Source organism: Asterias amurensis, chromosome 7, assembly GCF_032118995.1.
Source record: "Asterias amurensis chromosome 7, ASM3211899v1".
NCBI lineage: Eukaryota > Metazoa > Echinodermata > Asteroidea > Forcipulatida > Asteriidae > Asterias > Asterias amurensis.
The window spans coordinates 24107511-24131393 of record NC_092654.1 but is presented as its reverse complement, the minus strand read 5'-3'; the positions used below and the strand labels follow the sequence as shown (position 1 = coordinate 24131393).

The window sequence follows — 23883 nt, the reverse complement described above, 5'->3', positions numbered from 1 at the left end:
TGGCATAATATTGTAAGACTCAAAATAGAGGCGCACGCACAAGTTGGTCCAGTAAAAGTATCTGGACTAAACACACCAGTTTTCAAACCATCATTCTGTAAATTACAGAACTTGAGTCCATCGCCCTAGACGGTGCGGCCTCGAACTCGGCATCAGGAAAGCAGTATAAATGCATTAGATATGTGTGTGTGTAGTTTTATTCAAGTTTACTTTCTACTATATGGTTGCGGTACCCGCTGCTTAAACATAGGATTCAAACTACTGCACCTAGCTACCAGGCAATCTTGGTAGTCTAGTTGGTAAGCCGTGTTCTAGAGTTGCAAGGGTCTTGGGTTCGAATCCCACCCGAGTAATATGCCTGTGATCCTTTTTCAACAGAACTCGGGGGAAAGTACTGAGTATACATTGCTTACACACATTGGTGTAAGGGTAAAATCAAAATGAATAACCTAATGTTATGTTTGTTTTATCACAGGCGTGAATATCGAGGATGTGTCTATACAGACCGGTGGTGAGACATTGTCATTCAAAGAAAGAGACGGAGCAACGAGTTTCACCGCTGACATTGCCATTACAGCAGCCGCAGACGCAGGGAGCGTTGTCGGTACTGGCCTGTGGATGGTCAGCTTTGCCTTGAACAGTCTGGTAGACGGGACCGGCGATGACTTTGGAACAGTATCCGTAGCAACCCTCTCGGAGGAGAACTCTAATAAAGGCGTGGCTGCGGAATCGACGACCACCCTAAATGGGGTGACTGTTGATATACCAACAGTCGCTGACATCATTTGCTCTGTGACCGACCCCTTCTACCTATGTGTCAAGGTGGAGAAGGCTTCTGGAAGTAGTCCGGATTTCACCATCATGACGATTGACTGGCAGTGTGTCCCAGTTACTTGTTATCGTAAGTTCAATCCCAAGTATGCTTAACATTTGGTTGAGAGTCCAAAATTTGCCATTTTATGATGAACTTAACTAATTTGACTATTTGACTAATTTGATTAACTAATCTGACAGACAATATTTTACTGTTTTTTTGATAATTTCTTGATCACAGCTGTCATCATCAGCGACATCCAGTTTGAAGTAACCTTACCGACCTACATCTTGGAGAATGTTGACAACTACCTTCATGTTGACCTCCATGTCTCCACCGATCCCAACTCAGCCGACATTGCCGGCATGGGGCTGTGGTCATCTCCATCATTCCAGATCAGAGACACTGCAAATAATGCCTTGACATTGGATGCCGTTGGAAATTACTGGACCTCTAGCAGGGAAAATACCGGTTTGTTTTTTATTCTTCTGTAAACCAGACTCTCTGAACTGAACTTGAACAACTTTGTTTGGTAAAGTTCGGACTATGAAATGTTTCTTTTTGAGATTCAACAGTTTGTTTACTTTATGAGTGTATCAAGATGTTTTTTTTTAACCTACTAGATTGTTGCAGTACCCGCTGCTAAAATATAGAATTCAGACTGCCTCTCGCTACTTGAACAAGCGTACGCAAAACGTACAGCTTAATCAGGTTTATGAAAACTTTAAAATGCTTTGTTTGCAACAAATGCTGATCATAACATTCATTGCTTGAATTTTGCTTTAAGATAAATTTGTTATTTTGTTATTTTACTACTGGTTTATTTCTCCCATAGCCTTGATTGCCAACGAGACAGTAGACTTCATCAACATCTTCCCTGTTGAAATCACACCGAATGGAATGTTATGTGACAACCTGGACCAGCTCTGCTTAATCCTCGAGAAAGGAAGCGCTCCGGTCCCTCAGTTTGATTTGAACTTTGCGACACCGAATAACGTTTGCATCCCTGTTATCTGCAAGGGTAAGTGCAGCAAGGTGTACATCAGAATGTTGTGGTCTAGCGAGTTCGGGAGATAACCTTGGTTGTCCTTTGTTTTAGTTGTCTTTTGTCCATGTTTACCTGTCTTGTGTTTTTGGAGTTGTTGTTTTTGTTTTTTTTCTGTTTTACAAAATTAATGAATAAAAACAAATTAAAAAATTAAGAAATACCTAGGTGTTAGAGTAGCTTCAGGTCCACATAGTGAGTATCCTTTAGCCAGAGAGAGTTATTCTCATTTAGAAGATAAAATTAGCTGTTGCAAATTCTGGTTGCCTTTTTCCTGCCAACTCGATCATTAGCAATTCTTATTTGACATTCATGGCATTTGAACATTTTTGCTTCCCCAGGTGTTGAAATTGTGTCAACGGTGATCTCAAGTATCACAGAAGGTAGCCCTGTAAAGGAGCGGTCCAACCCTGTCAGTGTCAAGCTCTCAATGATGTCAGCATCAGCTGGGGACGCAGCAAGTATCGACGGCATTGACCTATGGGCTGTCTCTTACTATTACACTCCTCATGCCAACGGCGACGAAGACACCATCGGCAAGGAAACGTTTTCTCTTACCCAAGTCAACATGAGTGTTTCTCTGGGCGCTGGACAAGACTTGGTGTTGAATGATTTGGAATCTGATATTGACCTGACTAATCTAGTTTGTCCAGATGTAAGTAGCCACAGTGTTATGATGTCTAGAAGTGATGTTATTGTTTTTGACATGCCAGTGCAAAACCCGGATCTGCTAAAAGAACATTTTAGTTTTGCCTGTTTGTAATTGTAGAAGTTAAAATCTAACTTAAACTGTTTTGCATGTACACACAAAATAAGTACATGCTGAGATGGTATGGTAAAACAAAAAAAAAAAAAAAAAACTTTCATGCCACACACAACTTTTTAAACCTTTGACATATCTTCCTTTGACCTTTTACATATCTATTTTGACCTATGACAGGTTTTGAGAAGTCATCTTTTAACCTTCACTATATATACATCATAAAACATCTCAATTTGAACTTTGTGTTTATTTTGTAGGGTGGACTTTGGCTGTGTGTTCGCCTCCAGCGTCATGCCGCTCCGACCCCTCTCTTCACCTTGTCGGCAAAGAACGGGGATGATTCCGTTTTTATTGGCTGTGAGAGTGTCATGTGCAGAGGTAATATAGAAAAGGCGGCTGTGCTTTAGATTTTCTGAGGGGCAAGAGTGAGGCCTAGTCTGAGTTGGCAGCTGGCTATGGCTACAACTAGAATTCCACATCATGATGAATCGAAGTATAGAACACCCTTAACAACACCCATAACAACATCCATAGCAACATTCAAACCCATAGCTGCAGCCGCTTTATCGGATATGGCTTAAATCTGCCACAACATTGAGATATGAGTGCTAGTTCCTTTCAGACCTAGTGCTCCCTACATCCCAAGAAACTGTGTCCTCCATAATACCTTTAAAAGGAATTATGGAGGATTGGTAGAATTGACAAAGTAGTGTTCATGTTATATGCAATCAACATTACACATGAAACAAACCTATGAAAAGTTGGGTTTAATCCCTTGTATGAGTTAAGTGGGAGTTGAAATGGTTTTTTAGCGAAGGGAAGGCAGGGGCCCAATTTCATAAAGCTGTTTCAAGCAGAATATATTGCTTACAAATTTCTGCTAACCAAAAATTTGCAGGATACGGTCACAGATGGTACATGTTAGATGGTACTTTTGCTGGTAACCTTTAATCTGACAAGCATGATGTTGCTGTACTTGCCTATTTGTATGCCTAAGAAACTCTACAAAATTGGGATCTTCTGAAAGACTCGTTGATTCTTGGTTAAAAGAGGCCAAATAATTGCCTTTAATTTTCAAAAGCTGATTATTATTTTTGTTTCTCGTTTCTCTTGTTTTTATGACAGGCGTTGAAATTGAAGATGCGACAGTTTTTATCGAAGCTGGAGAGCTGATTCCTGTTGAGAATGATCCTTCACACACTGTCAACTTTCTATTCCAAGCAATGCACAGCCCAAATGGGGCCTCCATTGAGGGCACAGGACTCTGGCAGCTTAATGTATTCGCTAACCGTCGATCAGATGGTTCCCACCATAGGAAGGCATATGAGTTACCAGTGGCCCTGACTCCTGATCAAACCAACGCGCCATTGTCTCGATTAAATGGCGTACTTTCTTTTTCTGGCCGTACGGTATGCCATCCCACATTTATCTTAATGATCTTATCTTAATGATCTATATAAGAACTAGATATTATATAACATACAAGGACAGAGAAAAAAAGTGACAGACAACCACAAATAACCCACCACAAAACTGGGAGAAGTTGTCTGTTTGGACCAGACGTTCTATTCAACTTGTAATTCATTTTCTCTATGCAGGTGACTCTAAATCTTCAGAGTACTGACTGTCGCCAGACACCTTTCTTCTGTGCCCAGATATTGAAGGGTGATAACCCATTACCGCCATTCTCCCTGCAGGGCATCCCCAACGACAACGCTCTGATTACTTGCGCCTCCTTGGATTGCAATGGTAGGGAAACAAAGTCAACAATGCTGTGGGTTTTCAAATTTTGGGGGGCATTTTGCGTCATGTTGTGGCCCAGCGGTCTATAGTTCCGTGTTGTGAGCAGCAGAGTGAGGGTTCGAATCCCAGTCATTACACTTGTGCCCTTAATCCAGCAGTGCATTCTGCTCCACCAGCAAGGCACGTGGTGGATGATACTCATTCCTACATCCTCACTGACTGTGAAGGTGGTAACCCTGTTTCAGCCCTAGGAGTAGGTGGTAACATGCCCCTGGTGACAATTGGTTTGGGTTAATATCCCAAATCGTCTGGTGGAGCACAATGAAATACCTTACCAATAATGAAGCAATTATGGTTAAGTGCCTTGCTCAAGGGCACAAGTGTTATGACCAGGATTCAAACACACACTCAGCTGCTGACAACACCTGAGCTTGTGTCTGGGGAACTAGACCACTTAGCCACAACACGCCACAAAAATTAAAAGAATTAAATACAGTTGATAAAACTAACAATGAATTTTAACAGTTATTTAAAGTCATAGTTTCCTAAGATCTTTGGCTATTAGCGAGCACAAGGAACATTGTGTAAGCTTATCAAATTAAACCCATTCCGATATAAGTCAAACAATGATACCAGTAGCTACATTGTGTTTGAGATTATTCATATAATTGTTTGCAGATAATACTATTTCTATATTTTTTGTTTTTGTGTGTACTCCAGGCGTGAAAATTGTAAATTTCACTTTGGCTGGCACTGGTGGCAATATCCTTCATGAGAATGAAGACAACCAAATATTCTCATTCGCCGTGGCCTTAATGTCTGATGCCGCAAAAGAGGACGTCATCGGAGATAATCTGTGGGAGTTTAAAGCCTACTTAAACAACCACCCTGATTGCCTTGGTGACGCTGAAGAGGTGGCACTGACGAATGCTGTCATCTCACCTGAAGAAAGAAGCCGGGACCTTCTCAAGGGGGACAATATTACGTTCAATGTGGATGTACCTTTGGACTATCAGATGAAGTGTCCACCATGGCCCAATGTGTATCTGTGTCTGGAGGTTCATGTAGGAGCAGCAACCAGCGTTGACTTCACACTGTTCGGAGATATTGTAAAGGGAGTTGAAATTCAGTGCAAAGGTACAAGAATTACTCTTTAAAAAAAAAATTCATACACGTGGGTCCATTACTTTGAGCTACTCAAGCAGAGAATAATGTTAAGAATTTTCTGGTAAGCAAAAAATTGTATGATTTTGTTTTGGCAGGTGTTGAGGTGACCAACACTGAAATTGGAGAGGTGAACTCCGGTAGTCTGATCGTCGAGAGCGACTCTGAAGTGACCTTTGACCTTAATCTGAGGATATCCTCTAATGGCGCCGGCTCAAGTATCTCCGGAGTGGGACTCTGGTCGGTGGACATTTTCACGAGCGACACGGAGAGCTGCGCCACCGTGACTTCCCAGCGAGTCACCTCTGCACTGAGCGTGTCTAATCTAAATAAGCCACTCAGCGCGGGGGCGGTGCTCCTAATGAACAACGTAAGGGCCATGGTGCCACTTCCTGATGCCTTGTGTGAGAACATCAATTATGTCTGCGCAGAGTGGGGTAAAGGACCAGGACCTAGTCCAGATTTCACACTGGTTCCCTCGGCTCTGCTAGCCTCAAGGGCCATTGAATGTAAAGGTAAGGTTCGAATTTCATTCCTTACTCTGTCTATTGATTTGTCAGAGTTTGTTACTCTGTCTCTTAAATCTCAACCTTGTGACTTTTCATTTCTAATTCGGGTTTTTTCCCACCCAGGTCTGCACATCCTGTCCACCCGCCTGGATGTCTTAATTGGAGAGCCTTTGATTTCCAACGAGCCCCGTCATCCGATTACATTTGACTTTGAATTCCAAACCGACCCCACCGGCGCCAGCGTCATTGACCCGGTGAACCTCTTCCGACTTCAGGTGGCTGCAACAGCCGTCCCTAGCAGAGACGGTGTACTGGCCTCACAGCACCAAGTCACAGTGCCGTATTCTCCGCCTTCCATGATTGATATCATCGCCGGGAGGCTGTACACAATACCTGTTGAGGCTGAGCTGAACCTAGTGGGGGCAAGGTGCGATGAGGTACCTTACATCTGTGTGACGTTGACCAAAGGGTTAAATGCCGAACCACGCTTTACATTGACCCCTGATATCAGTGACCCAGTTTTAACAGCCTGCACTCCAAGGCTTGATTGCAAAGGTAAGTGTGTGTTTTTCGGCTGCGAAACAAGATCTAAAATAAAGCATGAACTGAATTGATAGAACTGAAAAAGCTCCAAAAAGTAGCTCAGCGCAACAAAGTATGCTTACCTAATAATTTGTCTTGTATTGTTTTGTTTTGACACAGGGATAAGAATCATAAGCGAGCAGCTGACAATTAATTCTGGAATTCCATTCGTGGAACATGCCACCAATAATCCTGTCGATCTTACAGTAAGTACAGAGTGTGGGTTCAAATCCCGGTCATGACACTTGTGTCCTTGAGCAAGACTAAACCATGCCTGATAAAATGTGGCAGCCCCCCCCAAAAAAAAAAAACCACAAAAAAAAAACCAATAAGTAATAATAAATAAATAAATAAATAAATTAAAAATTCCTATACTTGAACAAACTCTTGTCCTCTTGTACAGAAGTACCCCAACCCCCAAAAACATAAATAAATAAACAAGTGGATACAAATTTAAAAATACAAAAATATAATTATAAAAAATCCTCTCAAGAATTGAAAAGTTTTTAAGGACTCAATGAAGACACGTAAGGGAGGGTACACCATGCCACATCAAGCAAGTTTGTTTCAAACATTTGGTGGAACTAAATCGAGTGTGTACTAAATCTTTGAAAGAAGACACTAAAGGTCAGCAAGACACTAAAGGTCAGCAAGACACTAAAGGTCAGCAAGACACTAAAGGTCAGCAAGACACTAAAGGTCAGCAAGACACTAAAGGTCAGCTGTTTTCCATTTCCCCCCCCCCTCTTTCTCTCTCCTCCAAACTAATAAAAGTAATAACAACTAGAACATTTCACAATAACCGTCTCTTTGCGCTTTACCCAAAGGTGACTTTAACATCAGACGCAGCAGGCGGTAGTGCCATAGGGGTCAACCTTTGGTCAGCCGAGGTCAAACTCTCCAATGAGGACCCCCTCGCAGCAGGGACGGTATTCCAAGCAAACACGAGCGGCATCTTAACCAGCACTGATGCCGATAAGGATCTCCTGAAGGGGGAGACAATCCAACTGAACCTTGTGGCTGACCTGAATCTTGATGGGCTTTCTTGCTCAGATGTCCGCTATCTGATTGTGGTCATCACAAACCCTAACGCTAATCCAGGGTTCACTCTGGAATGGAGGACTCTTTCATCCGTGGTGGTTACGCAGGAGTTTACTTGCACTGGTAAGTGGAGCTTCTGTTAGCCTCAGGGGAAGTATACAGACAGTTTTGGTGTAAAAAAATTTGAAGAACATGCGCACTGCAAAATTAATAATTATTTTTTTCCATTTTTGCTATTATTTATTGGACCTCAACAATATAAGAGCATGAAAAGCAATACATTACAAGGGAAACGGAAGAAATGTAAAACCAAACCCGAAACAACAAAGCAAACACATTAAAATCTATATATTTTGTTTGTTTGTTGTCTTTTGCCAGGCGTGTCATTCTCGCCTAATAGTCTGGTGGACAACAGTGTTACTCCGTTGCGTGAGCTGGCAGCAACCAGTAGCGTGATATTTTCCGTCAGCGTCTTGGCCAGTCCAACGTCAGCCACTGTGAGTGGGACGGACCTGTGGAAGACTACAGTGTTCCTGTCTGCCGATCAGAACGGTGCCGGCACACGACAGGTAAGAGCATTGGAGAGATGAATTGAGGCATCATTGCATGTTTTAATAATCATACTGGGTTCTTATAAAGCGATTCATCACATCTTCAAAGAATAAGAAAGAGATGGTCTCCTTCAACTTTCATGAAGTGTCGTGGCCAAATGATCTAGAGCATCAGACTCAAGTTCTGGGCCTAAATTCATAAAGCTTAAGCAGGAAAAGTAGCAAAACACAACATAATTACGCTTGTTATAATAATGTTGCCAGCCAAACTGCCATCTCACATATATTATATGTGACTGGTATCCTGCTCATTTTTGCTTAGCAGCAAATTATGAAGCAATACTATCTCCTGAATCAGCTTATATTATTTTGGACCCTGATGGCCGAGTTATTTATAGTTTGAATCCAGTTCAGGATTGTGGGTTCTTGATTTGCCTATAATTGATTCGCATCACCCAGAAGTTAAAGGTTCATTTAAATGATTAGAAACTGTGCGCCACTTAAGCTGTCGGTGCTGCATACTCCAAAAGAGTTGAGATGTGCCCAAATGAACAGAGGTAGTAATAAGGCACTCTGATGAAATGTTGGAAAAGCGCTTCAAAATTGGTATTATTTTGTGAAAGAATAAATAAGTTTTCTCTCACAGGCTGAAACAGACGCAGTTCTAGACTCCATACATGGAGCAGTCCCTATTACCGCTGGGATGGTCAGCAGCCTTACTGACATTACAGTAACGCTAACGACGGCCAACTTGTACTGCACTGAAATGGCGTACCTCTGCGTTGAAGTGTGGCGCGGGGACATGGCTCAACCCTTCTACAGTATTAATACACCGGTAACAATGTCTGGACTGAGACAATGTGTTGCAACGGAATGCAATGGTGAGTGTGTAAAAGATTGGAGGTTTATGTATTGTAATGTTTCTATCCTAAGCATGGAAGGAGGAATCCTGGAACATTAACCTACACTGTCACATTTCGGGCCTGCATGGAACCAGCAGATTTCAAGTCGGCAATGGGAAACAGAAAGGCATGGAGAACCATGTTATTTCGAGGACACCACTGGATCTAAGCATTAAGCAAAAAAGCTAGCATTTATTATTATTTCTTTCTTTGGATTAAAAAGCTTAAATAAAAGGGGGCTTGGCATTGGGCGATGGGTGGGCGATGGGTGGTCAGTTGGTGTAGTGTTATCTTTTCTCGCCTTCCACCTCTAGGACCCCGGTTCGAATCCCACTGGGGGCACTTTGTGAATTGTGTTTCAGTCCCTCTCTGAATGCATGGGTTTTCCCTGGAATAAAGTCTGTGGTGTTTTCCTCCAATATCGTAGACCAACACTTCCTTCCTTGTCTTCTCTTCATTGAGGTTCTTGGCCAGTTTCTCCAGAGCAAATGAATTTTATAAGCAATATTTTCCCTATAGTGGTATGTTTTTGGGGTCGATAGAACGAGTAACTACAACTCTTTGATTTCCTGTAGGTGTGCAAGTAATGAGCGTAGCAAGTACCATCATCACCAACCACCCCTTCATTGAGCAGAGGCCTAACCAGGAGGTTCGCTTGGAACTCAACGTCACCGCTTCCCCTACAAGCGCAGGGATCACTGGGGACAACCTGTGGAGAGCGACAGTCTTCGTGACTCCCCAAGCTGATGGTACAGGGACAAGGTATTATTAACCCTCCCACTGTTTGACCCTTTAATATCATCCAATATGATTTGCAATATCAAACTCGAGCGTAACTTAAGTGCTATTTTAAGAGACACAATATTTTGGCTCTGACACACAATAGTGTGTACCACCGTCTCTTTTCAGATTAATGTCACAGTCCTGTGTTGTAATGCTTGCGGTTTTAAATATATTACAAACGCATAATAATCACTAACTGGTTTTTTTAAATGACTTATTTGCAGGAGATCAGAGCGAGACGCAACCATTTCTCCCTCTCAAAGTGGGCGTGACCTTGACCCAGCCACGGTGCTCACCCTAGAGAATCTGATTGCCACCATGGATTTCACAGGAATACCTTGTGCAGAGATGCGTTACATCTGCGTCACGTTGGGCGAGGGCGCTGGTGCACAACCCGATTTCAGCCTGACGGGATTGCCCGATGATAACTCCTTAACGGATTGCGTAGAGACCAACTGCATTAGTAAGTCACAAGACCGGGTTAGGGCTGGGCTCCCACTGGATTTTGTTTTCAACTTGAATCGGGAAGTTTGATTATACAGAGACCACACCGGTTCGTTTCAGACTCCTCTCAATAAAGACTTACACGCGGTTGTAGCTGCAAGTTTACTAGTCATAGTATTTATTTATTTTCATACTATACAAAGCTTTAAACATCCTTTGATTACCATACACTATTTATCATGTATTGAATTAGGGCAAAACCATTTCATATTGTTCTAAATGTATTTTTGTGTTTTCCTTTACTCAGGTGTTGCCATAGACTCCGGCCGATTGACTTTAGGTTCCAATGAGCTCCTTGAAAGTGATAACTCTGCATCCTTCAATCTGGACGTTTTGTTCACACCGTGGTCCAACAGCCGCAGCCTTCAAGCCGACAACAGCTGGGACCTTTATGTTTTTGCAAGCAATTGTGGCGATGGATGTGGAGTTGAAACCGCCCCAGTCAAAGCCACACTCTCCACCGCCCAGCAGAACCAAGAAGTCCTGGTCGGCACCCCGTTGACCTTTGATGGTCTGGTGGTGACCCTTGACCTTACCGGGATGATCTGTGTAGACACAACACATCTGTGTGTAAGACTAGCGACGCAAGCTGGTATCCCATTTGTCCTAGGCGGCTATCCAACGGATGCAAGTCTCGTCAGTTGTGTTGAACTACAGTGCTTCAGTAAGTTTCCCATTAGTTCATACCATGTGCCTTTTTATCAATGGCTCAGAGCAGAAAAGACTATCAGACCTATAAAGACCCAGTCTGTATTTATACATTTTCAATTTACTGAAAACTTTTCTAAGTTTCCTCGTTTTGTTCTCCTTTTTCTCCTGCAGCTAAGACTGTTGACTTGTATGCCACGGAGGTCACAGACAGAAGAATCAGCGTTGCTTTTACAGAAGCTTTCGGTGACTTTGACCTGTACGTGTTGAGGTACTCGCCACCAGACGGCATCACCAACTCACCATTTTCCATTCCTAGGAACCTCCAGAGGGCGCTAGACTTCAGTCAACTGGTCCCCGGCCAGCTCTACACAATCGAGCTGACTCTGATGGATGGAGCAGACACCAAGGCTGGTCCCTTCGTCCTGGAAGAGCGTACAAGTGGGTGAAACTTTAAATAAATATCTTCACTATTCCTCCTTTCAAGTGTTGCTACGCATGCATTGAGATTGCTTGCTATTAATCCCAGTAGTACAGAGTTTGAGGGCACAGTTGCAGGCGTATTCTGGTAGGGCCTGGCAGAGCTCTGTTCCCCATCAAAATGGCAGACCAGATGGGTTCCAATTATTTCATGGTGAAGCAGGCATGCTGGACGAGGACCAATGGGGGTCTACATGTAATGCAATGCATTTTTAGCTGTTCATTGCAAACACAAATGTTAGAAACATTGACAGCATTCAAGGCATACCAAGGTCGAAACCGACCTCCTTAACTTGAATTTCGTCGCAGCTCGTTGTGAGATCACATGGTGTGTTGTTAACAAACAAATGTAAAAGGCTCACCCTTAACACTACCCCGGCATACATTGCTTAGTAAAAGCTGATATGGGCAAGTAAGCACCACTTATAAGCTTACTCAGTGGGCTTAATAAAAAAACAAAATTTCAAAAGCAATTGTTAGTTTGTGAATTCAATCTCATTTGACCATCATAAAGATATATTCATAAATACCTCAGACAGTTTCGCTATTCCTATTGGTGAAGAGCGCGTCACGTGGGTGTGTATAAACCTTTGTTTATGACCAGTAAAAAGTGTTGAAACATGGGCGAGACACGCGAGCTTGCACCTGTTCTTACAAGACAGTTTCTTCATTCCTATTGGTCGAGAGCAACGGCTGAAACAGTTGTGCCACATCACGCGATTCGTGCGACGCGCACAGCATTCCCTTATAAGGAGTTGTGTACCCGAGGGCGACGGAGGGCTTTACCGGTTCATAGCTGGAGGGGTGTTGTGTTGAAAGAAATCATTGAACAGTTATATTTTTTGCATTTATTTTACTTTTTGACCAAAAAGTGTTGGTGTTTTTTATTTATGAATGGGAATCAAAGTGTGTTGAATCGGTTTTCAACTAGTGGTTTAAACCCGCCGAGGCCTGGTTCTTGATAATTTACCTCGACTTCGTCTCGGTAAAATTATCAAGAACCAGGCCTCGTTGGGTTTAAACCACTAGTTGAAAACCTCTTCACCACACATTGATTCCCTTATATATGACAACATTAGTTTTAAAAACTGGGCTGCTTTTGAGAAGTTAAAAAACTTCTCAAATCCGACAAGTACAAACTATGGTGGGCTACTTTACAAGAAACTTCAGTGGAAGCCTAAATGTGTTATAAATTTAAACAGCCCTGCTAGTACCATGTTTGAATAGTGGTATGATTGACTAGCCCCAGTACACTGCTAAAGCTACCAGCTTAACTTGTTTTGAGGTCTGTACAACTTTAATCAAACAAAATGATGTTCTAAGGACATTTTGTTTCTGTTGTTGCAACTAAACACCAATATTTGAAATTCACCTTCCAGAACCGGATGCAGTCACCCTCCAGCTTGACAGCGTGACGTCGTCTGAGTTGACCGTTTCTTGGGATGCAGCCTCTGGGATGTTTGACTACTATACCCTCACCCTCGACCCCTCCGACAACGGTCTTCCCCGGACCCCGTTCAACGTCTACCCTAATCAGAATCGGGAGTTGGCGTTTACTGGCCTTCTGGCGGCGCGGTCTTACAGCGTCACCATTACTACTGTTAGTGGAAATGTACCAAGCGCACCCAGCACTGTCTTGGCAAATACAGGTAAGGGAGTGGGGGTGATTAGTATTAAGGCCTGGATAACCCTGCAAAGCCATTCATCAAAGCCCAGCAAATAAGAACACCGGACTCGAGCTCTGATGTTTCTGGTTCGCAGAGTGTGGGTGTGAGATCCGGTCGTAACACTTGTGTCCTTAAGCAAGACACTTTGGATGGCACTTGAAGCCGTTGGTCCTGTGTGTTGTGTATATGCACATAAAAGAACCCAGTGCACTTATTGATAAGCGAAGGGGTTCTCCCCGGTGTTCCTGGTTTGATTGGCAACATATTGTGCCACAGCACTTTTTAAACCGTAACATGTAAAGGTATTAGTCTTGTACTTCACAAACATAGATCCACAACACCTTGCAGGAAATATTGAATGATGAAATGGCTGGAGTGTCACTGAGCGGCAGTAAGAAGCCACTGTTATTATATTATGTGACTCATTTTTGGGGAGTTAATTTCTGCTGAATTACCCTTATTCTTCCTTGTCCTTTATTTTTCAGACCCATCGCGGCCTACTCTCATAAGCACAGGTAGAGCAGAGACAACAATCGACCTCCAGTGGTTCATCGATAGAACCTACATCGTGGACCACTACGAGGTGACCTATGACCCTGTCGGTACATCCACCCAGCCTATTACCCTGCCCTCTGAGGCTGACAGCACGACCTTAGTTGACCTCACCCCGGGCAGATTCTACATGATCTCGCTAGTCGCAGTGTCAAATCTGGTGGGCAACCAGGTTTTGCGAAGTACCCCCGCTACTGTCTCCATTCGGACTCGTAAGTAATTTATTTGCTACTTTTAAGATTGCTTGACAAATGTATAGCTACCAGGGCCAAATTTCATGAAGCTGTGAAGTAGAAAATACTGCTTAGCAAGATATCTTTGCTAAGCGAAAAATGCTTGGACACCATCTCACACATGCACTTGAATGATCTCTTACAGGTCCAGCTGCACCAACTGACATAACTCACACACCGACCGAGACATCAATCAGAATCGAGTGGCCAAGCTCAGTGGGTGAGTTGGACTTCTACACCGTGACTTTCAGCCCGTCAGTCAACCTTGCCGAGACCAAGGTTCTGAAGGACTCCCCACGTGATCTGATGTTCCAGGGATTAGAGGTGGCTAGTGAGTACACAGTGACGATTACAACACACATCCAGAATGTGGATGAGAACCTGGCTAGCGTTCCTATACAGCGAGTTTTCTACACCTGTAAGCATTTTATCTATTTATTTATTTTCCAAACAATTATTTAATGGCCTAACACATCGACCCTAGCTGAGTTTTTTCCCCCATTTATATACCATATGCTATGTCATGTAAAGGGTGTGTCCCCCCCAATATTCCCATACTTTATCACACCATTCTCCTCTTGTTCAGAAGTACCCACTTAAACTCCTTTATAGATTCCTGGGATCTCAAGAAAACAATGAAGACAGAGTAGGGAAAGGGGGGTACACCGTACCTTATAAAATATGCTGAAGTGTCATAAGCGTCATTGAGTGACGGATTGTTGACGCTTTATGAGAATCCACTATTATTATCTCAGATTATTTTCATTATTAAGAACATTTTTATTAAATAATTTAACTGATTTGATTATATTCTTCCCTACTGCAGTGCCTCACACCCCCGGTCCCCTCTCCATCGTCAGAGTGACAACCACAACGATTGAATTCCAATGGCAGGACGCTGCTGGCCCGCGCGACGGCTATGAAGTTACCTTCGTTCCGAACGAGCCTGAGTTCTTTCCCCAGTCTCCATTCTTCACCACCACCAACAGCATGCTGCTAAGCGGAATCCAGCCTCATGTCACTGTCGACTTTGAAGTGCGTACTAAGATCGGAAATGTTGTGAGTCGCCCTCGGCAGCTTCGGCAGAGAACATTCCCTACTCGTGAGTTGACTCTAGCTTTAGTTATAAGTAAATCTAAATAATGTCTACCAATTTTTGTTGATCTTTTTAAAAGTAATAACACACAAGGGAAGCTGACTGGGTAAATAAAAAGTTTCATCCCCTTAAGGTGATCCCTCTGCTGCCGCTTCCCAGGTTGTTTCATAAACTTGGTTGTGATCCCTGGCTACACAGCAGTTACATGTGAAATGGCTTCTGACTAGCACCCCTGAACAAAGATATTGGCAAGTAGGGATACCATCAACATAGGGCTAGACAGCTCAATTGGTAGAGCCAGGCACGTTAATCTGGAAGACACTGGTTCAAGTCCCACTCTTGTTAATTTTCTTTTGTACAATCCTAGTTTTCTTATACTGTGTAAAAGTCTATAATTTTTCTGAAATATAATACCAAGAAGACTGAGGCTCTACAAGTCACAAACTCAGTCAAGGTAGAGGAGGGTTTAAGTCATAAACTCAGTCAAGGTAGAGGAGGGTTTAAGTCATAAACTCAGTCAAGGTAGAGGAGGGTTTAAGTCACAAACTCAGTCAAGGTAGAGGAGGGTTTAAGTCACAAACTCAGTCAAGGTAGAGGAGGGTTTAAGTCACAAACTCAGTCAAGGTAGAGGAGGGTTTAAGTCACAAACTCAGTCAAGGTAGAGGAGGGTTTAAGTCACAAACTCAGTCAAGGTAGAGGAGGGTTTAAGTCACAAACTCAGTCAAGGTAGAGGAGGGTTTAAGTCACAAACTCAGTCAAGGTAGAGGAGGGTTTATCCAGGATAGATTCTGTCACCTCCTCTTTTCTTTTTGACTATGTAATCGCATAGTAACATACTGAATTATGCTTTTCTCACTCTAAATTTCACCCGAGTGAAAAGCATAACCTGCTAGAACAGCATCTTCTCATAGCTTGTTATTTTTGTACATTGTTGACTTTGTTTTTGTTGGCATTTTTCTAGGACCTGGCCTCGTCCGAGACTTTAAGGTCATCAGTTTTGACTCGGACCAGATCCGCGTCTCCTTCAAGGCACCTGAGAGTCCAAACGGTCTCATCTTGGCTTACCTTGTCACCGTCACAGGAACTAAACCGGTATGGAATCCCCCCGCCCCCCCCCCCTCAAATAACAAACTAATTAGGCTGGTGTTCTTGCAAAATTATATGTGATTAAACATTGGTTAAAATTGCATGTTGTGGCTGAGTGGTCGAGAGCACTGAACCCAAGCTCTGGTGTTTCTGACCAGCAGAGTTTGGGTTCGAGTCCCGGTCTTGACAATTTTGTGCTTAAATCAAAGCACTTAATAAAAACCTTTATTGTATTGTCCTTTCTTGATAACTTTACTTATAAACCCACATTACATTAACAAAAACCAAACGATGACCCTACCTCTAACCCTCTGATGAATTGGAAGAATTGGAACCATCAGTTCTCAGCAGCAGGCTTCCATTATCTCGCTGAGACAGCCTTTGATAGGTTCCAAGGTTTCCAGCAACCCTCCTCTCCCAACCCGTCAATCAAACTTGTTGGCATATTGGCGAGCCAGTATTTAGTTGAACCTTTCTACATCTGTGTCATTCCAGAGGTTACATCTGCACTAAATGGTTAAAAGATTTTATTGACTGTACCTAAGACATGACATGTTTTCATGAACTTTGTTTTTTGTTTTTCAGGGTGAACCGAGCGATACTGCTTTCCAGACCATCACAGCTCTGCCAAACGACATTCAGTTTGACGAGATTATTTCACCGCTGAAGGCCGGCTACAGCTATATTCTCTCGGTAAGTCATTCCCCTAAAGAATTTGTTGCTCCTTGAAATGTAGAATAAAAAAAAAAAAGATCTGGCATTGTCAAATACATTTGTTTTTCTTTTTCAAACAACGAGCATTCCCTTGTGTGCCTGGAAGAAAGGCATGAAATCTTCCAGGCACTTAAAGTATTTTCTCAATTTTTTTTAATTTAATGACCAAGTCATTGATGATTTATTCTATCACACTTTCAGATTCAAGCCACCAACACTGAGGGCTCAAGTGAAGCTGTGTCTCTGAATTCAATAACACTTCCAATCAAAGGTAAACCATTATCTGTATTCATTGTAAACCGTTTAATATTCACAATGAAAGCTAAACCAATACCTGTTTTGATTGTAAATCGTTTAATATTCACAATGAAAGCTAAACCAATATCTGTTATGATTGTAAACCGTTTAATATTCACAATGAAAGCTAAACCAATACCTGTTTTGATTGTAAATCGTTTAATATTCACAATGAAAGCTAAACCAATATCTGTTATGATTGTAAACCGTTTAATATTCACAATGAAAGCTAAACCAATACCTGTTTTGATTGTAAATCGTTTAATATTCACAATGAAAGCTAAACCAATATCTGTTATGATTGTAAACCGTTTAATATTCACAATGAAAGCTAAACCAAAATCTGTTATGATTGTAAATCGTTTAATATTCACAATGAAAGCTAAACCAATACCTGTTTTGATTGTAAACCGTTTAATATTCACAATGAAAGCTAAACCAATATCTGTTATGATTGTGAACCGTTTAATATTCACAATGAAAGCTAAACCAATACCTGTTTTGATTGTAAATCGTTTAATATTCACAATGAAAGCTAAACCAATATCTGTTATGATTGTAAACCGTTTAATATTCACAATGAAAGCTAAACCAATACCTGTTTTGATTGTAAATCGTTTAATATTCACAATGAAAGCTAAACCAATATCTGTTATGATTGTAAACCGTTTAATATTCACAATGAAAGCTAAACCAATACCTGTTTTGATTGTAAACCGTTTAACATTCACAATGAAAGCTAAACCAATGTACGTGTTTTATTGTAAATCATTTATTTATTGTAAACCGTTGTTGTGTTTGTATAGTCTGTATCCATCCAAGGCAAAGAAATAAACCTATCTTTTGGTAAACTCTGGTAAACTCTTTACTGTTATTATTTAACAATATTTAACCAACGATTTTTTTACTGATCGTAATCAAAAATGTACTTATGTTTTTTTACAGCTCCATTTTTCAGCGGACAGCAAATACCATTTGCAGAGTTTGTTCTTCTAGTTACTTCTTCCTCCATCACCGTGCGCATTCCAAAGTCCCTCTTCTCGGATAAGAATGGCGTCGTCACGGCCTACACCCTTGTAGTAGTCCAAGTAGGAGGTAAGTGTGGATTGCAAACTTTAAAAAGAGGTAACTTGGGGTTGTTAATAAAAGCAGGATACACTTTTGGTCATTCTCCTCAATGACTGGTATCTTCACATAGCGTTTCCCAACATGTGCATAAAATAACAAACCTGTGAAAACGTGGGCTCGATGGGAGACTTTTGGGACGGTAGGTGGCAACAGACTTACCAGATAACTGTGTAAACAATGGAAATTTACCTGGTACGTCTGCTGCCACCCAGCATTCAAAAGTCTCCCTTTGGTCATCTATTTTGCAATAAAATAATGACAGAAAAAAAAACCCCTGTAAAATTTTTTCAGATGCCTTAGAAAGGCTTCCAAGGCGTTCTCAGATTTCTCAGGTTTTTTTTGGTAGTTGAAATAAACAAAATTTAATAAATATTGCATTTGTCCGTCTTGTCCCTCCAGCAAATCAAACTGCAGGGGCCATTCTTCCCAGTTATCAACAAATTCGAGGGCGTTCTGTCTGGCCCGTATACCAGACCTCTGAACCCTTCAATCCATTCAACACGGCTCGTCGCCGGCGCCAGACTTCTACGAATGGCGACACTGTTGATTTCACCATCGGGCAAGAGGAAACATGCCCAAGCTTTGGGTATTGTAACGGAGCTCTGAAACCAATTTCACAATATAGGTATGATATTTTCATTTACTTTAAAACTTGCCTGATACGTAAGAAAAACTTTAGATGCAAACTTTAGAATTGAAAACTTCAGAAATTGTTTTAATAATTTGATGTACTTTGTTTCTTTAAAGACCTTCCATAAATACTTGAGACAGAGTATGCATTCTGATTGGTTGAGAGGAGATCACAAAGCCATGTGTAAACGTGCATTATGAGTTATATTAATGACTGCCCACTCTCTAACCTTGATGATGGCATCAAAGCCCTTCATCTGGCTGAGGACCTAGCAATAAAATGGCTTACGGACATTAGACCGAGATCAGCATAATAGAAATAAATTGTTTTTTGTATTTTTCTTTACAGAGTGCGTGTGCGTGCTTACACTGAGAATGGTCAGTCCACGGACTCTCCATGGTCGGACGTCATCACAACAAGTAAGTAGCGACGAACTCATGCACTTGAGTGATTATTAACAGTCCAAAGTAAAAAAAAAACTATACACTTTTAAAATTGCCTGTTGTTTTATTGTCTAGCAGTTTCGATAAGATATTTTCATTTGTATTTGTAAATTCATTCTTCCTGCTCCCTTTTTGTACCAGTTTTACTGGATTAGTTTTCATGCTTAAAATTGTGCCGACCAGTTTAAGGTCACCAGCCAAACTATCAAAGTGTATGTACAATTCTTTTCAACTGGTGTCCTGCATATTTTTATGAAGCAGAAATTTGTATATCACTATTGGCTGCTTAAGCAATTGCTATGAATTTGAAACCTGATACTGTCGGCTTAGTGTTGGTAATGGTTGGAACCTCCTAAACCTGGTTTGAAATTAATTCCTTTTATGACCATAAGGATGAAAGGTCTTATACTCAGCGTAACATTACATTGTACACAGCATGTTCTGGGCTTACCCGCAGGGCATCTGCTTTGTGTTATCTTATAAGCAATTAATTATTGATTGTTTTCCCCTGTGCTTCCACTGCATAGTGTCCAAAACTCATTGCTGGGTTTCTGTGTCATGCTGTAACAAATCGATGTACAGCATTGTTTTTGTTTTAACCAATCAAAGTGGCTGCCTGCGGGTCAGAAGTTTTGTTTTTGGCGGGCTTGATATTTTATCTTTCACTTTGTCAAAGTCATTCTTTTGGAATAGATGTTTTTTCAGACTGTGGCAGTAACTCAACAACTTGTGTTTTGTTTGTTTTTTATTGGAGTCTATTGGAGTATAATCGTTGATTGTCTGTTGTATTGCAGAGTTTGATCCATGGTGGTTTATGTACGCCCTTATTCCGTTCATGATCATTGTTCTGATCATTGCCTTTATTATGTGCCTCTGTGCTTGTGTCGCCGGTGATAAGAAAAACAAACCCGCTAAAAGAAGGCAACAACGGTAAGTAATGAGTAAAAGTATATATCTTTGAACTTTGTAGTTTAAAACAATGAAAACAGTGGTGGTGTTTTCCGCTGTTTTCTTGCATCTCAGATGTCCGATTGAGCTTAAAACCTCCACAAGTTTGTTATTTGATGTGTATGTTGAGTCAGACAAAGTGTGGATATAAGTCTTTACAAATACCTTTTTTTTGCCGCATTCTTTCAGTTAAAATATGATGTTATTTTAGTTGTGTATCTGAAATTGAAACTGTACAACTAGATTTCCAGTGTATTATAGAAATCAGAAACCAATTCTTTGTGATTTTTGAAATATTAAACTTGTTTTTCAATTCGGATTTCAATTCTACATTTTATTTCTCTGAGATTAATGCTAGAATTCTGCTACTCGGACCAAGACTGTGTTATCCTTTATTGCGATCTCTCATTTCCTACAAACTTTGTTACTAGAAATTAGAAATCTAGAAATTGTTTCTCTTTTTCTCTCCTTTTCAGAAGAGAGAAGGAGTCATTCCCGTCTCAAGCCAACGAGAATGCAAATAATATTTATGGCACCACCAGCTCCCAAGAGCAACTCACCCCGAATACACCACCACCAAAGAGAGGACCCAAGTCAAGGTAATAATAATAACTTGCGGCATTTATATAGCGCTTTCTGGAGAACAGAGTGCTTTACATGAGACTAGGACAGAAGAAAAACAAACGAACTAAGATGGGTTGGGAAACAGAAATGTCTTGAGGAGGCTTTTGAACACAGGCAACGAGATCGCCTCTTGCAGACCCGTGGGGAGCTCATTCCATAGGCGAGGGCCAGCTATGGAGAACGAGCTATCCCCAGCTTTCCGTCTAGTTCTACATGTAGGAACTAGCTGATGAGCGCAGTCATTGCCTGTTTGCATAAGCAGTATTAGAGTTGTGGGAATGTACAAGTTCAACCAGGTATGATGGAGATTGGGTGTGAAGGATTTTGTAGACATAAGTGACAGTTTTGAAGGTATGGCATTTTTAGGAAACAACTATAAATAAATGATGAGCAGAGTTACTCTGTTGAAATGTCGAGACCACACCTGCTCTTTTCAGAGCGAACACTCCCACAGAAGAGATTTACACATGGTTGAACCCACAAGTTAACTATTTATTTATAGTTTCTTTATCCACATCATGTAAAGCTTTATGACATTTTGTTTTGCCTTTCAACTCTGCTATTGTCAAAACATCAGGCCATTAACTATTTTTAATTGATAATAAAAGAAATAAACTATCTTTATTTGTTAAATTATGAACCATTAGAGAAACTGAGGTGGAAAATGTTTAAATAGTTAATGGTTGAAGATTAAATGACAATGTAAACACCCACTGACTGGAAAGGATTTTTAGTTTCTGAGTTTTGTCGGCCAAACTCAGAAATTCTTTACTTGAGCTTTCCCATACTTTACAAGTGTTTTGAAAGCACCCGTAATATCTGGTCAATATTATTCTTCTGTTTTACAATAGTTCTTTAATCTAAATAAATAAATCACTTTTATTTGATTTTTAGGCCAGTGGAGGTGGTGAAGTTTGGACAACATGTCCGCAAGCTCTCATCAAAACTTGGAGACAACTTTGGCAAAGAATATGATGTAAGTTTTTAAATCTAAATTGTATTTATAATTTTTTTATTTTTTATTTGTTACTTTTTCAGAGAGATGGGGGGGGGGTACAACTTGTGATTTTGGCATCAGATTGGCTCAGTGGTTTCTTTCCCTGCCCTTCTCCTTGCGGACCTCTCTTTGAATCCCATCTTAGTCCAGAGCCTTGCATGTGGATTTGGTTTTCATTCCCTATCTGATTGCGAGGGTGTTCTCCACTGGGGTTTTCCTCTCACATCTAAAACTGAACATTTCTTCTTGTTTCCTATCCATCCTGCTAAAAGCACCAACAAAAAACTTTTAAAATGAAGAAACCCTTGAATATGAGCTGATCAAGGAAATGTCAGTGTCAGGTATGGGAAGAAAACTGTCTTGAGGCAGGATTCGAACCAGAGACCAGAGGGATGAAAACGGAGGGGCGGGTACCACTAAATAATAACCAGGGGCCAATTTCACAAAGCAATAAAATTCATCGCAAGACAAATTTTCAGTATCACCGTAGTGATTTGTAATGTGTCATCACATTTTACTTAGATACTACAATTGATTTGAAGTTACAATCAATCTTAGATCTTTGTGCAATCGGCCCCTGATCCCCCAAGGCGGTTTATTTGTCACCAAACTCATAACATACTCTTTGGATTCAGAGTTCCAAAAGGATTCTTTTGAAAATTGCTCATGAAACTTTTTCTTTCACAGGATCTGAATTTTTTGGGAGAGAGTCATGCCAAGACTGTTGGGAATCTAACCCAGAACGTGGATAAGAACCGTTACCCTAACATAGTTCCATGTAAGTATTAAGCCACTAAGCACAGTAACACAAATATTATCCATCTTTACGGGGCCAGTCCTAGAAAAGGACATTCATTTTGAAATTCAAAATTCAAACTTGTTGGTCCAAATCTCGGAATAGTTGTCATGTACAAACGATGCAAGGAAGACTTGTAAAATAATTATTTGTCAAACTTTGTACCAAACGATCATTGAAAATATTAACAATGCTGACTTGCATACCATAATAATAATTAACCATGCTTGTTTAGCGCATGACACATAGTAATGTTAACTACTATGCATATTTAAAAAAGATGTCCCTAAGTGCTCTAGAGAAAAACACAACAGAATCAAATAAAAGATGTACTGGGGGCGGGGGGGGGGGGGGGGTTAGAAAAAATACTTACACATAAACTGTCTCGTTGTGTGGTTGTGGCCCCCCAAAATAGTTGGATATGTCTCTGTTTGACACCCAAAGTGACTTCATATAAACAACAAATCTTTGAATATTTGTTTCATATTTGTTTTGTTTTTCTTTTCTGGTTCATGTCCATGTATTAAGGTAAATTTAAGAGTTGATTTTTTATATTGTTGTCTTATATAAGTGCATATTTATTTATCTTAATTTCTATTCTATATAATTTTTAACTATTCACATTTACTTTTTATGCTTTTAAACATTTAATTATTAAACTTTTTATGTAGTGATACCTGTTAGTGACGGTAATGTTGTTGATAATATAAATAAGAAAACAAGTAAATATATACATTTTGTATAAATAAACATTTTGATAAATAAATAAAGAATTCAATCGAACAACATATATGTAATGACTATTTTTTAATATGTTTGACAGTTGACTATAACCGAATTTGCCTGGACAAAAGAGAGGACTACATCAACGCCAGCTCCGTAACGGTAAGTTGCTTTGTTGCTTAGTGTGTTGATGACATCAAGTTCTTACAGGCTCCAAAAGATGTTTCAGAAGTTAATCATGAGTACCTCATTAGTAATGTAGACATCTGGGTGATGTTTATTTGAATATTCTTTTTATCGTTTACGTCCAGGGTTTCAACAGTAGATATGTGGGTGATGTTTATTTGAATATTCTTGTTATTGTTCACGTCCATGGTTTCAACAGTAGATATGTGGGTGATGTTTATTTGAATATTCTT

General features: G+C 40.7%; 1 protein-coding gene across 1 annotated transcript in view; it reads left to right on the top strand.

Moving 5' to 3' along the window:
- Positions 1 to 23883, top strand: part of LOC139939391 (uncharacterized) — a 60394-nt gene that overhangs the window by 31384 nt on the left and 5127 nt on the right. Inside the window, exons 26-58 of the mRNA XM_071935223.1 lie at positions 476 to 901; positions 1055 to 1285; positions 1650 to 1835; positions 2201 to 2514; positions 2880 to 3000; positions 3748 to 4031; positions 4221 to 4371; positions 5086 to 5502; positions 5628 to 6044; positions 6162 to 6593; positions 6741 to 6826; positions 7448 to 7784; positions 8040 to 8230; positions 8859 to 9093; positions 9690 to 9876; positions 10122 to 10360; positions 10649 to 11065; positions 11224 to 11490; positions 12909 to 13178; positions 13682 to 13960; positions 14127 to 14399; positions 14808 to 15083; positions 16039 to 16169; positions 16749 to 16856; positions 17079 to 17148; positions 18120 to 18269; positions 18702 to 18927; positions 19282 to 19352; positions 20171 to 20306; positions 20801 to 20923; positions 21843 to 21924; positions 22633 to 22723; positions 23565 to 23626. Coding sequence (XP_071791324.1) covers positions 476 to 901; positions 1055 to 1285; positions 1650 to 1835; positions 2201 to 2514; positions 2880 to 3000; positions 3748 to 4031; positions 4221 to 4371; positions 5086 to 5502; positions 5628 to 6044; positions 6162 to 6593; positions 6741 to 6826; positions 7448 to 7784; positions 8040 to 8230; positions 8859 to 9093; positions 9690 to 9876; positions 10122 to 10360; positions 10649 to 11065; positions 11224 to 11490; positions 12909 to 13178; positions 13682 to 13960; positions 14127 to 14399; positions 14808 to 15083; positions 16039 to 16169; positions 16749 to 16856; positions 17079 to 17148; positions 18120 to 18269; positions 18702 to 18927; positions 19282 to 19352; positions 20171 to 20306; positions 20801 to 20923; positions 21843 to 21924; positions 22633 to 22723; positions 23565 to 23626 — 7286 coding nt within the window. The remainder of the gene's footprint in view (positions 1 to 475; positions 902 to 1054; positions 1286 to 1649; positions 1836 to 2200; positions 2515 to 2879; positions 3001 to 3747; positions 4032 to 4220; positions 4372 to 5085; positions 5503 to 5627; positions 6045 to 6161; positions 6594 to 6740; positions 6827 to 7447; positions 7785 to 8039; positions 8231 to 8858; positions 9094 to 9689; positions 9877 to 10121; positions 10361 to 10648; positions 11066 to 11223; positions 11491 to 12908; positions 13179 to 13681; positions 13961 to 14126; positions 14400 to 14807; positions 15084 to 16038; positions 16170 to 16748; positions 16857 to 17078; positions 17149 to 18119; positions 18270 to 18701; positions 18928 to 19281; positions 19353 to 20170; positions 20307 to 20800; positions 20924 to 21842; positions 21925 to 22632; positions 22724 to 23564; positions 23627 to 23883) is intronic.